At 63.2% G+C, this 18,324-nt stretch overlaps 1 protein-coding gene across 1 annotated transcript; it reads right to left on the bottom strand.

Moving 5' to 3' along the window:
- Positions 1-436: 436 nt before the first annotated feature.
- Positions 437-15,840, bottom strand: LOC102462979 (2-hydroxyacylsphingosine 1-beta-galactosyltransferase-like). Its single transcript, XM_075934545.1, has 7 exons — positions 15,687-15,840; positions 7,933-8,000; positions 6,649-7,493; positions 2,976-3,115; positions 2,787-2,863; positions 2,308-2,527; positions 437-1,268 (listed from the first exon to the last, which is right to left on the bottom strand). The coding sequence occupies exons 3-7, from the start codon at positions 7,489-7,491 to the stop codon at positions 953-955; spliced, it is 1,596 nt and encodes a 531-aa protein (XP_075790660.1). The 5' UTR covers positions 7,492-7,493; positions 7,933-8,000; positions 15,687-15,840; the 3' UTR covers positions 437-952.
- Positions 15,841-18,324: the final 2,484 nt, after the last annotated feature.

Below are 18,324 nucleotides of genomic sequence, written 5' to 3'. Positions count from 1 at the left end.
CTGGCTGCAGGCACTTGGTCCTTGGCGCAGCCTCCGTACCGCACCCGCGGGGCGGGAGCAGACAGGCCCCGGCACGTCCCGGGCCTGGCTTCCTCGCCAACGTTCATTTTTGACATTCACGAGCTCTGATTTTAATGCGGCTGGACTCGGCCCCCCCGTCCGGCCCCATCCGGCCAACTGCTCTCACACACTCCTCCCCGGCCCCGCAGGCAGGCTAACTGGTGGCCCAGGTGGCCAGAGCGCGAGGCCTGGCTAAGGGGTGGGGGCGGGCGATGCCCGAGAAGGAGGCAGACGGGCGCGCCGGACGGCGGGGAGAGGAGACGGCAGAGGCGTGCGCAGCAGAAGGCGAGGGCCCAGCGCAGCTGGCTTTGAGCAAGCCCCACTAGCGCCAATGCCGCCGCGAAGGAGGCGCCCCCCGCAGACCAAAGCCCACTGCTGGAGGCAAGAGGAGAGTTTATTCCAAAACACGTTAGCACGGCGCCTGCCGAGCGCGCCGGGCCCCAGGGAAGCAGCTAGAACGCCTGCCCGAGAAGTTTCAAACTAAGCCCGATTTTTAAAGCACCTGTTGGGTGCCCTCCCCCACCCCCTTCACAGCTCCGAGCCGGCTGCGCCCAAAGGAGTCCTGAGCGCCATGGCGGAGACACGGGGACGGCCCCAGGCCTGACCCCAGCAAGCCAGAAGGGTAACACCGGTATCTAAACCAACGTGCAGAAAAACAAACACACGGGAACGAGCCCACGTTCCTCTCCAGAACCCTCCCTACTCGTGCCCCGTGGTCCTGGCCAAATGCCTGTACCCCCGCCTGGAGCCACGGCCCCGCCCGGGCCTGTCCCCTCGCCACGGAGCAGCACCAGGCCGAGGGCCACGCGGGGGGCTGTGTGTGCCGGGCCGGCGCGGGGGTCCCCTGGAGTCTGTTTTGCTGGAGGGGGGATGCGCCCCGAGCACAGCGCTGCTACTGCTCCTTCTTCCCCTCCGGCACGTGGCCGTTCACACAGCGGCTGCTCCGATGCACGGGGCCGGCCCTCTTCCCCCAGCACCAGCCGGCGGCCCTGGCCAGGGCGTAGGCGGCGGCGGCCAGGCCGAGCAGGAAGAGCGCCAGGATGTCCAGGCAGAAGTACTCGTGGAAGGCGAGGTCGTAGACGGCCGGGCGGAGGTACGGCGCCCCGTCGTGGCGCAGGACGTATTCCAGCCAGTACACCGTGCGGTTCAGCGCGGGCATGGGCGTGTCGCGGTGCAGAGCCGAGATCTGCTTGGCTGCTCTCTCGTAGCTGCAGGAGGGGACGCAGAAAAGCAAATTAGCCGGAGTGACACGTCGTTCCACAGCCTCTTCCCGGGGCCCCTTCCAACTCCTGCTGGGCCCAAAGCCGGCCAGGAACCAGGCATTTCTCCGGAGCCGTCTCCTACATCCCCCAAGCACCGTCGGCGCCATTCCAGAGACCGAATCTTTCCACCAGGCCTCACCATCAGACGTGGCTGGATTCTCACATCCGGGGGGGGGGGAGCACCTAGGTGGCCCCATAACAAACCTAGCGCCAGATGCTTTTCTGACTCTGGGTCCGACCCTGCACAGCGCCAAGCCCCAGGGCGTCACTGGCGCTGAGAGCGCTTAGTCCCTTGAGGGACGGGCCCGGGGAAGTGCTTCTAATGCAGGTTCCCGCCAGGCCCCCTTCGAGCGTCTCGCCGGCGCCGCCCAGAAGTCACCTGCTAGCCCAGGGGCCTTGAAAACAGACAGCGACTCATCCCCAGTACGTGTGGGCCCCCCAGCGTGGGGCTTCCTATTTAACCCTCCACCCTCCCATAGGGCTGGAGGGGACTTTGAGAGGTCGAGTCCAGTCCCCGGCCCTCACGGCAGGACCAGGCCCCATCCCTGACAGATTTACCTCAGATCCCTACATTGCTTCCTCAGGGATTGAACTGCCAACCCTGGGTTTAGCAGGCCAACGCTCAAACCACTGAGCGATCCCTCCCCCCACAGAGGGAGTCTGGACAAGGCCAAGCAGGCGGCCAGGGGAGGGCACAGCGGGTCTCGCCAGCCCCCAGCACACGCTGCTATGGAGAGGGGAGGTTGCACAGCGCCAAGGGAATTTTGCTGTTAACGAAACCCAAACAAAACCAGCTTCGTGTCCCCTTCCCTGCGCACGCGGGCGGCTCTGGGGACTCAGTCGGAAAACCAGAGGCCACTGGCACGTCCAGCCAAGCGAGCGCCGCCCCGGCAGACCCTCCGTCCGAGCCGACTGGGACGGGCTCCCCATAGGGGGCGCAGCCAGCTGTGCGGCAGCCCCCCACGCCGGCATGCTGGCAGCTCACCTGGGCTCGGCGAGGATGGTGACCACCGCTTGGTACAGGGCCTCTTCGCTCACTCGGCTCCAGTCCATGAGGATCCCCATGCCCTTGGCCTGGACTCTCGTCATGATGTCGAACTGGTCCCCGTAGAAGGGGAAGCCCACCACCGGCACGCCGTGGTAGATGGCCTCGAAGATGCCGTTCATCCCACAGTGGCTGACGAAGGCTTTCACGTTGGGGTGACCTGCGGAGGCAGACGGGAAGGTGACGCTCCAGTTTGCCAGGCCTTCTCCATACAGACGCTGGCTGCCCAGGGCCCGGGGTCCTCGCAGGCCCCAGGTCTCCTGCCACGCGGGTGTGCAGGCCAGCGCCCGACGGAGCAGGGGACGTTTCACCAGGCCAGGCGGCGGTCGCCCGGGGCGACGGGCCCAGACGCACACGGCAGTGGCGTTGCCTTTGCTCCGACTGTGCGCAACCCCCTGAATGACAGGTCGTCGTCTTACCCAGCAGGTCGTTCTGGGGCAGCCACTCCAACATGAGCGTGTTCTCACCCAGGTTAGGCGGCTTCTGGCCAAAGTACCTGGCAGAAAAGACAGAGACGGGAAGCCGAGGGGAACCGGGCTGCGCTGGAACCTTGCCTGGGAACCCAGCTCCCCCCAGGAGCCGCTCCGGAGAGACCGACCGCCCCTCACCTCCACACGACCCTCTGTGGCAGGCGCGCGAACGCCCCGGCCATCTTCTCCACCAAGTCGCCCGGGAGCGCGCGGATCCCAATGCCGAAGGAGACCACGACGACGCCGGCATCGGCCGCTTCCACCCAGAGGCGCAGGCCCTGCAAGCGAGCGCACACAGCTGGGCCCCACAGCCTCGCCCCTCGGCGCTGGCAGAGCTTCCGCTTTCCCCGAGCCCCATGGGGAGCCCTGTGGCCTGGGACGATCCCCTTCCCCACCGAGCCCCACACCAGGGGGCTTCACTGCGGCGGTGCTTTCGGCTCAGCGCTCTGCCAGGCAGCAGCCACGTGACCTGGACGCTGGTCAGCCCCCCCGCGGGTGCCGGGAGCGGCCAAGAGAGCCCGTTCCACAAGGCCGCTCTGAGCGGCGGGAGCAGAGCCTGGGGCCGCTAGCCGGGGGGGGGGGAAGGCCCGGGCCTGGCCAGGAACGAAGACGTGGCCTTTCCTAGGAAGCCGGCAGGCCCGGGAGGAGAACTGGGCCCCACAAAGGACGCCGGAGCCAGACGCAGATGTGAAGCAAGCCCCGGAGGCAGGGCCTAGAGGCAGCCCAGGACAAATCCCAGCCGCATTGGGATTTTCTCCATCCGAGGGGCCCATCCTGCAGGGCTACTTCTGGCTAACTGACCGTCCTTCCTCCCAGGGATTTCCCTACACCCCCTCCATGGGGGCGTATACCCCCCGAATTTCTCCAACCCCCCCCAGTTTTGTGAACTATGGTGCCATACAGCCCACCTTCACCCCCACAGTGTCACCCCTCATCGGCCCTGACACCCCCCTTGTAAATTCAAACACGCCCCTAATTTCAATTCCTGGGGAGGCTACTGCTCCCGCCCGGTCCGTCACAAGCTCGTCCGTCTCCTGGCCAGTGCGGCCTTACCCCCGGCTTGGCTACTGCTCCCGCCCGGTCCGTCACAAGCTCGTCCGTCTCCTGGCCAGTGCGGCCGTACCCCCGGCTTGGCTACTGCTCCCGCCCGGTCCGTCACAAGCTCGTCCGTCTCCTGGCCAGTGCGGCCGTACCCCCGGCTTGGCTACTGCTCCCGCCCGGTCCGTCACAAGCTCGTCTGTCTCCTGGCCAGTGCGGCCGTACCCCGGCTTGGCTACTGCTCCCGCCCGGTCCGTCACAAGCTCGTCCGTCTCCTGGCCAGTGCGGCCGTACCCCCGGCTTGGCTACTGCTCCCGCCCGGTCCGTCACAAGCTCGTCCGTCTCCTGGCCAGTGCGGCCGTACCCCGGCTTGGCTACTGCTCCCGCCCGGTCCGTCACAAGCTCGTCCGTCTCCTGGCCAGTGCGGCCTTACCCCCGGCTTGGCTACTGCTCCCGCCCGGTCCGTCACAAGCTCGTCTGTCTCCTGGCCAGTGCAGCCGTACCCCGGCTTGGCTACTGCTCCCGCCCGGTCCGTCACAAGCTCGTCCGTCTCCTGGCCAGTGCGGCCGTACCCCGGCTTGGCTACTGCTCCCGCCCGGTCCGTCACAAGCTCGTCTGTCTCCCGGCCAGTGCGGCCGTACCCCGGCTTGGCTACTGCTCCCGCCCGGTCCGTCACAAGCTCGTCCGTCTCCTGGCCAGTGCGGCCGTACCCCCGGCTTGGCTACTGCTCCCGCCCGGTCCGTCACAAGCTCGTCCGTCTCCTGGCCAGTGCGGCCGTACCCCGGCTTGGCTACTGCTCCCGCCCGGTCCGTCACAAGCTCGTCCGTCTCCTGGCCAGTGCGGCCGTACCCCCGGCTTGGCTACTGCTCCCGCCCGGTCCGTCACAAGCTCGTCCGTCTCCTGGCCAGTGCGGCCGTACCCCGGCTTGGCTACTGCTCCCGCCCGGTCCGTCACAAGCTCGTCCGTCTCCTGGCCAGTGCGGCCGTACCCCGGCTTGGCTACTGCTCCCGCCCGGTCCGTCACAAGCTCGTCTGTCTCCTGGCCAGTGCGGCCTTACCCCGGCTTGGCTACTGCTCCCGCCCGGTCCGTCACAAGCTCGTCCGTCTCCCGGCCAGTGCGGCCGTACCCCCAGCTTGGCTACTGCTCCCGCCCGGTCCGTCACAAGCTCGTCTGTCTCCCGGCCAGTGCGGCCGTACCCCGGCTTGGCTACTGCTCCCGCCCGGTCCGTCACAAGCTCGTCTGTCTCCTGGCCAGTGCGGCCGTACCCCGGCTTGGCTACTGCTCCCGCCCGGTCCGTCACAAGCTCGTCCGTCTCCCGGCCAGTGCGGCCGTACCCCGGCTTGGCTACTGCTCCCGCCCGGTCCGTCACAAGCTCGTCCGTCTCCCGGCCAGTGCGGCCGTACCCCGGCTTGGCTACTGCTCCCGCCCGGTCCGTCACAAGCTCGTCTGTCTCCTGGCCAGTGCGGCCTTACCCCCAGCTTGGCTAGCAACCACCAGCCACCAAACACTGGGTTTCCGGCCTCAGCGCCCCTCCTACCAACCACCCCAGTGCTCCCGGGCGCAGGACTTCCAGGCTGCCCAAGGGCTGTGCATGTGCACACCTCCCCTTCGGATTCTGTGGCAAGGGGAATTCAGCCTGCTGGCTCCCTGCGGGGCTCCCGGAGCAAACCCATGGAACTAGTTTCCCCTCACCCGATGGCTCTGGCTTGCCCCCGACTCTTCTCTCTTCCTCCTGGCCCCCTCCGGGTCCCTGTGTGTGTTCGGACACGGAGGGGCTCAGGGGAAGGCTTTCAAAGGGGGGGGGCAACCCCCATTAAACACCTTTGGAAAACGTCACCTCCAGCCTCCTCACACAGCAACGCCGACAAGGCCTGCGCTAAGGCGCGAGGGGAACGGCCCTGCTGGGGGAGCCCTAGTGTAGACAGAGCCCCGGGGCGCTACTCCACCTGCAGGGAGTCAGGGCTGCCCAACCCCATGCAGGCCTGCCCTGGGGGTGGGGGAACTGCCCTGGGGCCTGGCAATTTAAGGGGCTCCGAAGGCCGGCCGAGAGGCACCGGGGCACACTGGGGCCTGGCTGCCCTAGCCCCACCCCTTACTCCCGAGGCCCCGCCCCTTCCAGGAGCATGGAACCGCCCCCTCACGGCACACAGTGCCCAGGGACCCGGCCAGCTTGTCGTCTCCCTGAACCCCACGGGAGAGAACCGGGGTAGCACAAGTGAAACCGAGGACCCACCCATCCGGCGCCAGGCGCTGCAGAGGGAGCGACCAGGGCAGGGAGGCGTCCAGCGAGCCACCGTCTGCCCCTGCGTCCCAGCTACTCACAGCATGGACAGGGCTGGCGTGAAGGGCGCCCACTCGACACGGGATCAGAGCGAGCAGGAGCCCGGGGACTCGTGTTCAGAGGAGACTCCCTTACGGAGCCGGGGGAACCTGGTGAGGCGTCTAAGACTGGAGGAGCAAGAAGAAAACAGAGAGGAGACGCCGACACTGGGCTTTTCCCAGGGCGTTCTAGGGGCCACATTGCCAGCACAGAGCTTCCGGCTCCCGATGAGGGAGGGGGACCCCACCCTGCATCCTCCCCCCGGTACACACACTTGGGCCTGCAGAGAGCGGCCGTACAAGTTTCCCAGCCGGCTGTGAGGCTCCGTAGTGCCAGTCGGGTTCCTCCTGGGAAGAGGATCCCTGGACCCATCTCTGATCGCAGGCAGGAGCCGTCCTGGCTGGGAGCAGAGCCCTTAACCTCCGAGCGCCCGAGCCAGCAGCCTGGACTCACCGCGGGAAGGGGCTTCTCGGGCTCCGCGAGGATGCCGCCGGTGAAAACGACGTGGGGCAGCGTGGGCCGAGGAAAGTCCAGCACCACGTCGTTGCACAGGAAGAAGAGGCTGGTCCCGTGGACGAGCTCCAGCATGGACGTGCGCGGCTCCACCCCGTGTTTCTCCATGAGGTGGTCGAACTTGGGCAGGATGAGCAGCTTGGTAGCCATGCGGGTGATCACGTAGACCAGGAGATTCCACGCCCGGCCCGTCAGCCCCATCCTGTCCGTCATCAGGGAGTTGAACTCCGGGACATAGGCCACCGGCGCCGTGGCGCCGATCTCGGCCGGGTACCAGAAGCCGGTGGAGATCACGGCGTACTTGACGCCAAGGAGGTGGGCCAGGATGAAGCCACACATCTCGTTGGGGTCTACCACGAACAAGTCAAAGCCTTCCCCCCAGAGCCGCTGCAGGAGGGCTGTGTCCCCCAGCACCAGGTCGCAGTTTTCCAAGTACTTCTCCAGGAAGGAGAAGATCTCCAGGGAGGTCTTCTTCCCCTGGAAGACTCCCCGGATCTTCTCCTGCACCCAGGCGTCTGCGCTCTCCGTGCTGAAGATCCCCTTGTATGTTTGCACGCGCAGGCCTGGCGGGACGGGCTCGGATTCCCGGCCCTCGTGCAGGAGCAGCACAGCCTCGTGACCCCGGTCGTTCAGCGCTTCCGCCACCCGCACGAACACCCGCAGGTGGCTGTCGAAGACGATGGTGGGCATCACCAGCACCTTGGCGCCGTGGCAGCTGTCCAGACGCAGGGCGGCCGCCAGGAGGAGGACCGCCACGGCGCACGGCAGCAGCCTCATCGCCATGGCTGCCGGGAGAGATACGGGCAGTTACCGACCGGCCCACGGCAGGTCCCAGACTGTCTCGGGGGCGGGGAGAAGGTGCCTCCACCTACTGATGGAGACTCTCCACCAACAACGTCACGTTTAATAGGGCTCAGGCTTCGGAGAGCCACAGCAGCACCGGGAATCAGGGAACCAGGCCACAGACGCAAGTGACGGGGAAGGAGGGAGGGCAAATCACACTGGGGAAAATTAAATGCTTGCGTGGAGGAGGGGAAGGAAGAGGATGCGGACGGGCGTGGAGCCGTTGCAGGAGGGGGGCTCGCGCCAGCCCCCCAGCCGGAAGGCGAAGAGGCTAGCGGGGCGCGTGGACAGGCCCGTGGAAAAGGCTGAGGACGGGCTGCCCCGTGGAGCTGGGCCAGGGACTGAGAGGAGACCCCCACCCCCAACCTCCTCCCCACTCACCTGCACGTTATCGAACAGCGGGGGGGTCCTCCTCTCCGGCAGGGCCGGCTGCAGACCCGTGGGCAGCGCTGCAGGAGGGAGAACGACCGAGAGTCAGCAACGTTCCCGTGTAGCATCACCTCCCCCGCAAACGGAGCCAGCCCCGCCCTCTGCCCCGACTCCCCCACAGAACACCGGGAAGGGGTCAGGGGCCCGGCCCCTCCCAGCTCGCACGGGAAGAAGGAGAAGGACCTGTAAGCGCTGGGGGTGTCTTCCGGGCAGAGTCTGGGGGGGCGGGTACGGCCGCGCGGTGGAAGGGCTGGCGAGCGCGCAGGGAGGCTGGGTGTCCCGAGGCGCAGGCAGATAACAGGCCAAGGGGGCGTAGCAGGTGGGGAGCTGCCATTCAAACCAGGCACCCGCCATAGACAGGCCAACAGTCCTGGGGCCGCCGGCTCTCCCGACATGGCTGCGAGGCGGGGACGAGCCGCCTCGGGCGCCCCCAAAGATACACGTCAACGCCCGCGGAGGGGCCGTCGCTGAGCCGGGCTCTGCTGTGCCCACGTCCCCCCCGTGGGGGGTCCTGCCTCGCCACAGGTCCCCACAGCCAGCGGCTCAGCCATCGCCCCCCTCACCCAGCGAGGCCTGGGGGGAGCCTCCCGAGTCCTGCCAGCTTGACGCTCCTCCGCCCTCCCCCAAACCCCGCCACAGCCCCGCTCCCCACGCAGAGGACGGCCCCCCCCGGCCAGGGACCCGGGTTAGGGCCAGAGGCCGGTTTGAGGCCAGGCTCCCGGCCGCGATGGAACCGCTCCCCCCCAGGCGTGGCTGCAGCATCCCCGCCATCCCGGGCTGGGCGGCCAGACCGGACCCCGTCAGAGCCGGGGAGGGGATCCGGAGGGGAGGGGTCTGGGGAAAGAGCCCCGCCCCTTCTCCAGCTGTCTCCGCCCCACACCCCCCCTGTTTTCCCTCCAGGCCCAGGACTCCCCAGACCCGGCCCAAGCACCCCCCTGCCCCCCCCGCACACCCCCACGCTCTAGCTGGCCCCGGAGAGGCCGCAGCGGGGCCCGTAGCTGGCTCTGCTAATCCGGATTCACTCCGCTCCGGCCTGGACCCAGCCTGCCGCCGGCAGGGACGTCTGGTAGAGCCGCAGCCCGCCCCCTAGGGGCAGCCCGCTGCGCCGCAGCCCCCGCAGCGCACTCCAGGGGCGCCACGGCCCCCGACCAGCCGCCCTCCCCCGCGGAGGCGGGTGCAATAGCAGACAGCAGCTCACCCGGTGGGGGCCCGACCCGCCGCCCTGGCCGGTGCGGCCCGACGGGGAAGGCCGGGGGAAGGAGGCGGCTTCCAAGGGAACGAAACCAAATCACGCAGGAAACTGCCCCCCGCCACGCTCCGCGCAGGCTGGCGGGGAGGTAGCAGCGACGAGCATTGCGGTCAGGGACCCCACTCGGGGTCTGGGGCCCATTCTTGGCCTACGGTGCCCACACGCCAGGCGAGCCAACCAGCTGGGTCCCTTCTGACCCGAGTCTCGGACACGGTCCCTGCCTGTCCAGCCGCCTGTGTTCCTTCCCGGGCGCTGACCACCGCAGGACCACGCCTTGGTGTACATGGGACGCCAGCGAGATTCCCACTGGCTGCTCCCGTCTCGCCCATCCCTGGTATTTTCCCATCCTGACCGGGAGCGTCTCCTGGCGCTGGCCTGGTACGAAGGGGTTTGACCATCAGGTTCAGACCCGACAGCGCACACAGGGCAGAGATCAGAAGGCGAAGGCCGGCGGCGTCAAGGAGGAAGGCAGCAGGAGAGGCTGCCCAGACGTCAGATCTGTATTGGAAGTTGCAAACGACGACCAGGAGGTTTGGTTTGCGTCTTTACTCCCCTTTGTACTCGCTACATCTCTGGCCTGGTGCTGGTCTGCACAGGACACGTCTAATCAACGAATCCGGATCCATGCAGAAACGGGCGGCGGGCAGCGTGTCTGCAGAAGGGGGCTGGGCCCTCCTGTGTCAGCCCAATACTGCGCTAGCTTGACCAGCTACAACATTTAAAGGAAGAAGGGAACCTAGACCAGGGGATGCTACTGCACTTGACACTCCCCCCACCAGGAAGTCCATAGAATCGTAGGACGGGACCCTAGCAGGTCACGCGGAGCAGGTTCCCTACTGAGGCAGGGCTAAGAATTCTGAAAACTGAATTTTTGTTTTACATGTTACAGCGCTTTATTATTTTTGTACTTTTTACACCCAAAAATTTCATCACCCGCCTGGCTACGATTAAGTTGTTTCAACAAATGAGTTGCAATGGTAGAAAAAAAAAAGTGTGTCTGAAAACTGTAGGTACTGAGGGCACTTATAGCTTGTTTTTAAAGGGGTACTTTATTTAAAAAAAAAGGTTGAGAAACACTGCTCTAGACTTTCCCTGACAGGTGTCTGTCCAACCTGCTCTTAAATATCTCCGGAGATGGAGGTTCCACAACCTCCCTAGGTAATTTATTCCAGTGCTTCACCACCCTGGTAATTAGGAAGCTTTTCCTAACATCCAACCTAAACCTCCCTCGCTGCTATTTAAGCCCGTTGCTTCTTGTCCAGTCCTCAGTGGATAAGAGCAACTTTCTCTCTCCTCTCTCTAACAGCCGTTTATGTACTTTCCCCCGCATCCCTTCTCCTCCCCAGACTTAACAAGCCCCGTTTTTTCAGTCTTCCCTCACAGGTTCGGTTTCCGAGACCTTTCCTCATTTTTACTGCTCTCCTCCGAACTTTCTCCTGTTTGCCCACATCTTTCCCAAAATGCAGTACCCACAACTGACCACAGAACTCCAGCTGAGGCCTTATCGGCGCAGAACGGATGGAAGAATTACTTCTCGTGTCTCTCCACGCTCCTGCTGATACATCCCAGAACGATGTTCAAACTGGGAACCTATTTGGCTCTGCCTCGATTTACTAAGCCTTTTAAAGTGCAGCCTCTCCAAGAACCTAAGCAAACTACAAAGCAAAATAAGGCTCCTTTAGACTTTGGATACAGAACAAGGGTTTTCCTTCTGGTTCCAAGCAGGTTCTGGCTTCCCTGTGTCTTTGCACAGCCTGTAGGAAAGTTGAAGATTTTGCCAAGCCAGTTCTTACCAAGCGATGGGCAGGGCCCTGGCAGTCAGCTTGCTTTGTTGGCATGAAAGCTGTTGGCTCGGTTCATGTTTCTGACTCTTGGCTGGGAGGAGAGCCCTTAGAAGATTCCCTGCTCCCGTCTCCTCCAGGTTCTGTGGGAGGAAGCGCCCCTCCCCATGCTAGTTCTCCTCGGCCAAAAGGAAGAATTCCAGAGACGCTCGCTCTGAGGTTTATTGACTCCAACACCCAGACGCAGATTTCCCTTGCCAGATGTAGATTCAAGCCCTTTCCTGCTCCTTGCAAAACCCGCCCCCCACCCACCTTAATGTCTAGTTCCTCCGCACCAGGAATCCCGGCTGAGGTCCGTGCGGATGGAAAGTCGGGAAGAATTTCTCTCGGCCGCAGGCTGCTCTCGCACCAACTCTTCTCCAGAGCAGGAATGAGATTTCTCCTGTTGGTTTCCTTATTTAAGCAGCCCAGCATCTGAATGCCGCAGCCCAGCTGTGGCTCACCTGGAGCCAGGAGGAGGGAGGACTCCTGGGTGCCAGAGGCTCTTACCTGAGTGGGGAATCAGTGTTTGCTGCTTCCCTCTAGTTGGAGCCAGAAAGAGCAACTGCAGCCGCTTCCAGCAGCTTGCTAATCAAAGGTTCGGTGACTGGGCCTTGAGAAAGTCACAAGGGCAGCTGCCGCGGGTTTGCAGAAGCTGAAGCAATGCGGGTAAGTCTCTTGCCTAAACAGGGCAAAAGGCGCATTTTTCACTTCCCACCGGTGCTTCTGGAACCAAGAGGAAACTTTCGCAAAAAGCCTTCGAGACAAATGACCGCTTCCAACTCGTTCTCCGGCGGGAAAATCTAACCCGGCCACTTTGGGAACGAACGGGGGTTTATATTTCTCTGGACTTTCGCGGCCGTGGTTGCGGGCCATCGTTTTACAAGGCCGGCTTAGTCGCCCCATCAGTGGCACTATCTTTACGAGATTCCTAGGAGAAACGCGAAGCCACGCTCCCGTAGCATGCTCTACAAAGAACTCCAGCAAGGCGAGATTCATCCTGGCAGCGGGGGGAGAGATTTGAACGCCACACTCACAGAAACAGTCATTTCCCCAGGCAGAACAGGGAACCGCGTGAAGCAGTGGAGAGAATCGATACAACATCCCAGGAAGGTCACTCTGAGGGTCTTCCAAAGCAGGGGCGGGGAATCTTTTCTGGGTTGGGGGCTGCTGGCCCTCAGAAAAATCAGGTGGGGGACCACGCAAAAATGGGAAGCAAAGTCAAAACAAAACAGCTCACTGAGGCGGCCCCCGACTCAGAAGCAGAAAGACACTCCGCCCCAGAGCTTTGGGGGGCCTGGCCTAATAGATTGTGGGCCTCCCTAGGTTCTGGGGTGGGGCCAAAAATGAGAGGTTCAGTGTGTGGGAAGGGGCTGCTGGGAAGCAGGCATGGGGTACGGAGTCTGAGTGCGTGTGGGGGGAAAGTGTGGGTGGGAGGGGGTGCAGGAGTGAGCTGGGGGGCCTGGGAGGGTGGTAGGTGCAGGAGTGGGCTACCGGTGCAGGGGTGTGGGCAGGAGGAGGGTGCAGGGTCTGGGCGATGCTGGTGCAGTGTCCCCAATGCTGGGAGGGAGGGGAACCCCGAGCCTCGGATCCAAGCCGGCGGGCCTTCCTCATGCCGTTCAAAAGCCTAAAACGCCCGTAGAACCAGCACCAAAGGAGGGAAGCAGCTACAGGCGGGGCCGAGAGCTCTTCTGATTCAGAGGATGAACGTCGCTGGGTTTCGCAGTCTCGGACTCGGGGCTACTTTTGCTTTGCAAATGGCATGCATGTGGCACGCAGCCCCAGCGCCTAGATTGGGGTCAGCAACCTTTGGCACGTGGCCAACAGGATAATCCGCTGGTGGGGCGCAAGGCAGCATGGTCCCCGCAGCTCCCATTGGCCAGGAAGGGCAAACCAAGCCACTGGGACCTGCGAGAGGGCGGGGCCTACGGATGGTCAATGCAAACCAGCTGCTGGTGGTCCACCAGAGGGTTACCCTGATGGGCCACATGCCAAAAGTTGCCAAGCTCGCCGCAGGTAAAAGGCCATTGGCTGTGTGAGGGACGTTGGATAGCGCAATCCACACAGATCAATTCTCCCCGCACAACCCCTCGACACAAATCAACAGCCACCCACACACCCCTCCAACCAGCAGACAACTCCAAACACACACGCACACTGCAGCACACACCCTCATTTGCCACCCACACAACTCTCCCAGCACTACGCAGCCACGCACAAATTAACACCCTGTCACACGGAATAACCCCAACCATCACGCTGCAGCCTGGGAAGAAAGGGGATTAAATGACCAACCAGCTGGGATACAAGAGACAAAAAGAGAAACAAGGGACAAAAGCCTTGAAAACACACCTCGATAGAACCCAAGTGAACAGAAAACTCGGAAAGCTCAGCCATGCATAGCTGAAATGCATGCTAGGGCGCAAGAACTTACATTACCAGATCACTAACAATAACTTTCACGATGACCTAAGGAGATCCCGGAGCACCCAGCTCCAGCAAAGGAAAGAAGCTACCCTATTAATTACTGCCCCGTAATTACAGCTCCTCTCTGCAGTAACACAGTGTGTTCGGAAAAAAGTCATTAAACACCTGACCAGGTTGTGAAACCGCAAGTAGGACGCACTGGGGATTTATAAAGCATTTCACTTGCCAGACAAGCTGGATTGCTCTGGACAGAGTTACAACACTGGGGCAGCAGGAGGTATAGCTGAATGTTAGTTAAGCTGTTGATTCTGGGTCTCAGAAAGACCTATTCAAGACTGCTGAGCTAATCAGCCAACGGGAAGGAGAAAGGGACGGAATAGGGAGCCACTGTCCCTGGAGGTACCCTATGGAAGATAAAGACCTAATCCTATTTAGTAGAGCTGAGTCAATTACAGAAGAAGAAAGTGTGTGAATAGCTGTTCACATTTTAAGGCCTGGCTCCTATAAAATTCTCATGTAGGAGTTTAGGTCCACTGACATTGACGAGACTATTCCCAGACAAAGTTTCGCAGGATCAGGGCCTAGCAGAGTGTCAGTCGGAATTTTAACAGTATTTTTCTGACTACTTTTTTACAAAAAGTTAAATTTAGTGCATGAATATTTGTCACAGGCGAGGCCGATTGTGACATTCACGTGTTAGGGTGTTTAGTTTTACTCAATCTGTGAATTTTAAGAATACAATTCACAACTACAGTTTACAGAGCTAGCTAGGCAAGGCATCTATCTTCCCAGAAAAGAAACCAGGCTGCCTAGCCTAGCCATCTAGGACTAGGTTCCTACACCACACCCCGCTCCTGTACCTATTGAGGTTGAGATAACCAAGGGCCAGAGCGTTCCCAGTCATGTGCCTGATTAGAAACCTGGCACTTCACATGGAGAATTGTGCATTGAAGAAGTTGGGGATAATCGCGAGGGGCCAATCTGAGACTCTCACAAGGCTGCAGAAACACTGGCCCAGGGACAACTGCACCAAGCTCACCCCAGTCATCTGTGGGGAGGTGCCCAGCTTTACCCCAGCCCCCCGTGCAGGCAGAGGCCGCCTGGGGACACGTGCAGATAGAAATAAAGGACAGAATCCCCTTCTGCGCGCTGGGAGGAGGGCGCTGCCCCGGCCCCTCGGCAGCAGCGGGGCGACATTCCAGGGCCAGGCTTGCAGAACAGGACTAGCCGCAGACCGGGCTGGTTCCCCGCAGCGCCGCGAGAGCGCAGCTCGCCCGCCCCCAGCAAAGGGGAGCGCGGACGGGGCGGGCCCTGGCAGCCGGACAGCGCTGCCCAGCCAGGGGGCGCCGCCGGCCGCGTTACTCGACGGGCCAGCGCGCACGTGTGTCCCCTGCAGCGCTCCCCGCGGCCGGGGAGGGTCCGGGCTGGGCGCCGCGACGGGCGGGGAGGGGTCCGGGCTGGGCACCGCGCTGCGGCCGGGGAGGGTCCGGGCTGGGCGCCTTGCTGCGGCCGGGGAGGGTCCGGGCTGGGCACCGCGCTGCGGCCGGGGAGGGTCCGGGCTGGGCACCGCGCTGCGGCCGGGGAGGGTCCGGGCTGGGCACCGCGACGCGGCCGGGGAGGGTCCGGGCTGGGCGCCTTGATGCGGCCGGGGAGGGTCCGGGCTGGGCGCCTCGCTGCGGCCGGGGAGGGTCCGGGCTGGGCACCGCGCTGCGGCCGGGGAGGGTCCGGGCTGGGCGCCTCGCTGCGGCCGGGGAGGGTCCGGGCTGGGCACCGCGCTGCGGCCGGGGAGGGTCCGGGCTGGGCACCGCGCTGCGGCCGGGGAGGGTCCGGGCTGGGCGCCTTGATGCGGCCGGGGAGGGTCCGGGCTGGGCGCCTTGATGCGGCCGGGGAGGGTCCGGGCTGGGCGCCGCGCTGCGGCCGGGGAGGGTCCGGGCTGGGCGCCTTGATGCGGCCGGGGAGGGTCCGGGCTGGGCGCCTTGATGCGGCCGGGGAGGGTCCGGGCTGGGCGCCGCGCTGCGGCCGGGGAGGGGTCCGGGCTGGGCGCCGCGCTGCGGCCGGGGAGGGTCCGGGCTGGGCGCCGCGCTGCGGCCGGGGAGGGTCCGGGCTGGGCGCCGCGCTGCGGCCGGGGAGGGTCCGGGCTGGGGCCAAGGCGCTCGCCCGTTTGCGCCCCCCAGGGGGGTCCGGCCCAGCGCGCAGCGCCGCTCACCCACCTGCGCGTCTCCAAAGGGCCGCGGCGCTGGCGGGGTCCCGGCGGCCCTTCCCTCGGGCCGGCCGGGGCAGGTGAGGAGCGGGGCGCAGCCAGGCGGCAGCTGCGGGCCGGGGCCGCCCGCTCCCCTTTCAGCCGGGCCGGCGGGGCCCGCCTCCCGGCCCACACGCCCGGCTCCCATTGGCAAGCGGGCCCCGCCCGGGGCGGCAGCTCCAGTCGCCGGCAAAGCTGCAGCCGCGCTGCTGTCGGGGTAACCCCGCTCCCTGGCAGCCCGTTCCGCAGGGCAGCCCCCTCCCACGCGGCTGGGGGGTCGCACAGCAGGAGTCCAAACCGGCCTGCAGGCTGTGGGGAAACAGCCCCCGGGGGGGCCAGGCAACACCTCGGGCTGCCTGCTCTGCTGCAGGCAAAGGAGCCCCCCGGGGCACAGACCCACCTTTCTGCCCCTCGCAGCAGGGGCGCCCGGTTCTCCAGCCTGCACAGCCCGAGGCCCAAGCCGGCCGCACCCCGCTTGCCCCAGCGCAGCGAGCACCCAGCTGATCCAAGGGTGTGAGGAAAGTCCAAACCTTGTGGTGTGGAGAACCCCGGGGCTGGGGCCAGTGAGCGTCTGTCACAGCAGGGTCGTCTCCCCTCTGCTTCTCTCCCCCCCCCCCCCCCTGCTCAGAACCAAAGGTCAGGCCCCCAGCCCTTCCTGCTTGATGCAGTGTGGGCCTCTGGGCCCTGGGAGCCGGGAATTCCTCCACAAGGGTCCCCACCCCGAGCCAAGCTGTGAAAGCTCCGCTCTAGAGGCAGGTGCTGTCCCTCCTTCCCCACAACTTGCCAGCTCCTCGCAGTTCAGTCTTCAGCCCCTTGTGGCAGTGACCCAGGTTTACACTCACGGTGGCCACCAGGCAAGTGCCTCACTTCCTGCTGTAGGGCAAGGCGCTCCCAGGATCCTGGAGCTGAGTCCTGTAAGGGCTGGCCAGGGTGTCGCTGCCAGCTGCACTGGACGCCAGTCCCTCCAAGCACTTGCCTCTTCCCCCTGCAGCAAGGTCATGGTGCTGGAGTTCAGCTGGCCTTGCTGCCCAGCCCTGCAGTAAAACACAGGTTCCGCTGGACCTCCTACCCAGACTGCCCCTGGTGAGGCCTGTACCAGTCCAGAGGTACAGGGATCTAGAAGGATGTTCCCCCCCCCCCCCCCACACCCACACACAATGGCTTGCCAGTTCCCACTCGTGCTCGGCGTGGCGACAAGCGAACAGCTGCTCGGAGAAAAGCATCCATAACTCCACGCTAGCACGCTGCAACGGCCAGGCCACCAGGCAAGCGGGCAGTGTAGGCCACCTGCCAGAGGCAGAGGGGTGTCCCGTCTCATCCATTTCTGGACTGTGGACAGAGGAAGGGGGTTACTGGCTGCCCTGCTCCCATGTCCCAGCCAGGACAGTGTATGGCCAGCTTTGCCTGGGAGGGAGGGCAGGCACCAACAGGTGCCACCCAACCCTTCCCCCACAGCCACCAAGCTGCCAGGACTGAGGCAGTGCCCATGGAGGAATTGAAGGCAGCAGCAAGAGACCTCAAGGCATCAAGTCCAGCCTCCTGCCCAAAGCAGGACCAACCCAACTCAACCATCCCAGCCAGGGCTTTGTCAAGCTGGGACTTAGAAACTTCTAGGGATGGAGATTCCACCCCCTCACCAGGGAACACATCCCAGTGCTTCCCCACCCTCCTAGGGAAATAGTTTTTCCTAATCTCCAACCTAGACCTCCCCCACTGTGACCTGAGCTCCTCGTTCTGCCATCTGTCCCCACTGAGAACAGCCTCTCTCCAGCCTCTGAGGACTCCCACCCCCCTTTCAGGGAGTTGAAAGCTGCTATCAAATCCCTCCTCACTCATCTCTTCTGCAGGCGAAATCCCGTCTCTTCTTGTAGGTCATGTGCCCCAGCCCCCTCATCACTTCCCTTGCCCTCTCTCCAATGCATTCCACATATTTTCTGTAGTGCAGGGCCAAAAACATAACAACGGCCAGACTGGGTCAGACCAAAGATCCATCTAGTCCAGTATCCTGTCTGCCAACAATAGCCAAAACCAGATGCCCCAGAGGGAGTAAACAACAGGTAACCATCACATGATCCCTCTACTATCATCCATTTCTAGACAAAACAGAAGCTACCATTCCTACCCATCCTGGCTACTAGCCATTGATGGACCTCACCGCCATGAATTTATCTAGCTCCTTTTTGAACCCTGTTAAGTTCCAGTCTTCACCACATCCTCTGGCAAGGAGTTCCACAGGCTGACTCTGCACTTCATAAAGAAAAACTTCCGTTTGTTTTAAACCTGCTACCTATTCATTTCATTTGGTGACCCCTGTAACTTTTCCTTATTCACTGTTTCCAGACCAGTCATAATTTTAGAGTCCTCTATCATATCTCCCTTTAGTTTCCTTTTTTCTAAGCTGAAAAGTCCAAGTCTTTTTAATCTCTCTTCATATGGGACCTGTTCCGAACCCCTAACAATTTTTGTTGCCCTTTTCTGAACCTTTTCCAATGCCAAAATATCTTTTTTGATATGAGGTGATTACATCTATATGCAGCATTCAAGCTGTGGGTGTGCCATGGTTTTATGTAGAGGCAATAAGATATTTTCAGTCTTATTCTCTCTCCCTT

The sequence above is a fragment of the Pelodiscus sinensis genome, chromosome 8 (assembly GCF_049634645.1).
Source record: "Pelodiscus sinensis isolate JC-2024 chromosome 8, ASM4963464v1, whole genome shotgun sequence".
NCBI lineage: Eukaryota > Metazoa > Chordata > Testudines > Trionychidae > Pelodiscus > Pelodiscus sinensis.
Note: the sequence above shows the minus strand (reverse complement) of the source record. Positions and strands in the feature narration are given on the sequence as shown.

Coding starts and splice junctions, on each gene's coding strand:
- LOC102462979 (XM_075934545.1), bottom strand. CDS start 7,491: ATGGCGATGAGGCTGCTGCCGTGCGCCGTGGCGGTCCTCCTCCTGGCG. Junction 3,116..6,648: donor CCGAGAAGCCCCTTCCCGCG/GTGAGTCCAGGC, acceptor GCTCGCTTGCAG/GGCCTGCGCCTCTGGGTGGA. Junction 2,528..2,786: donor GCCCCAGAACGACCTGCTGG/GTAAGACGACGA, acceptor CTGCCTCCGCAG/GTCACCCCAACGTGAAAGCC.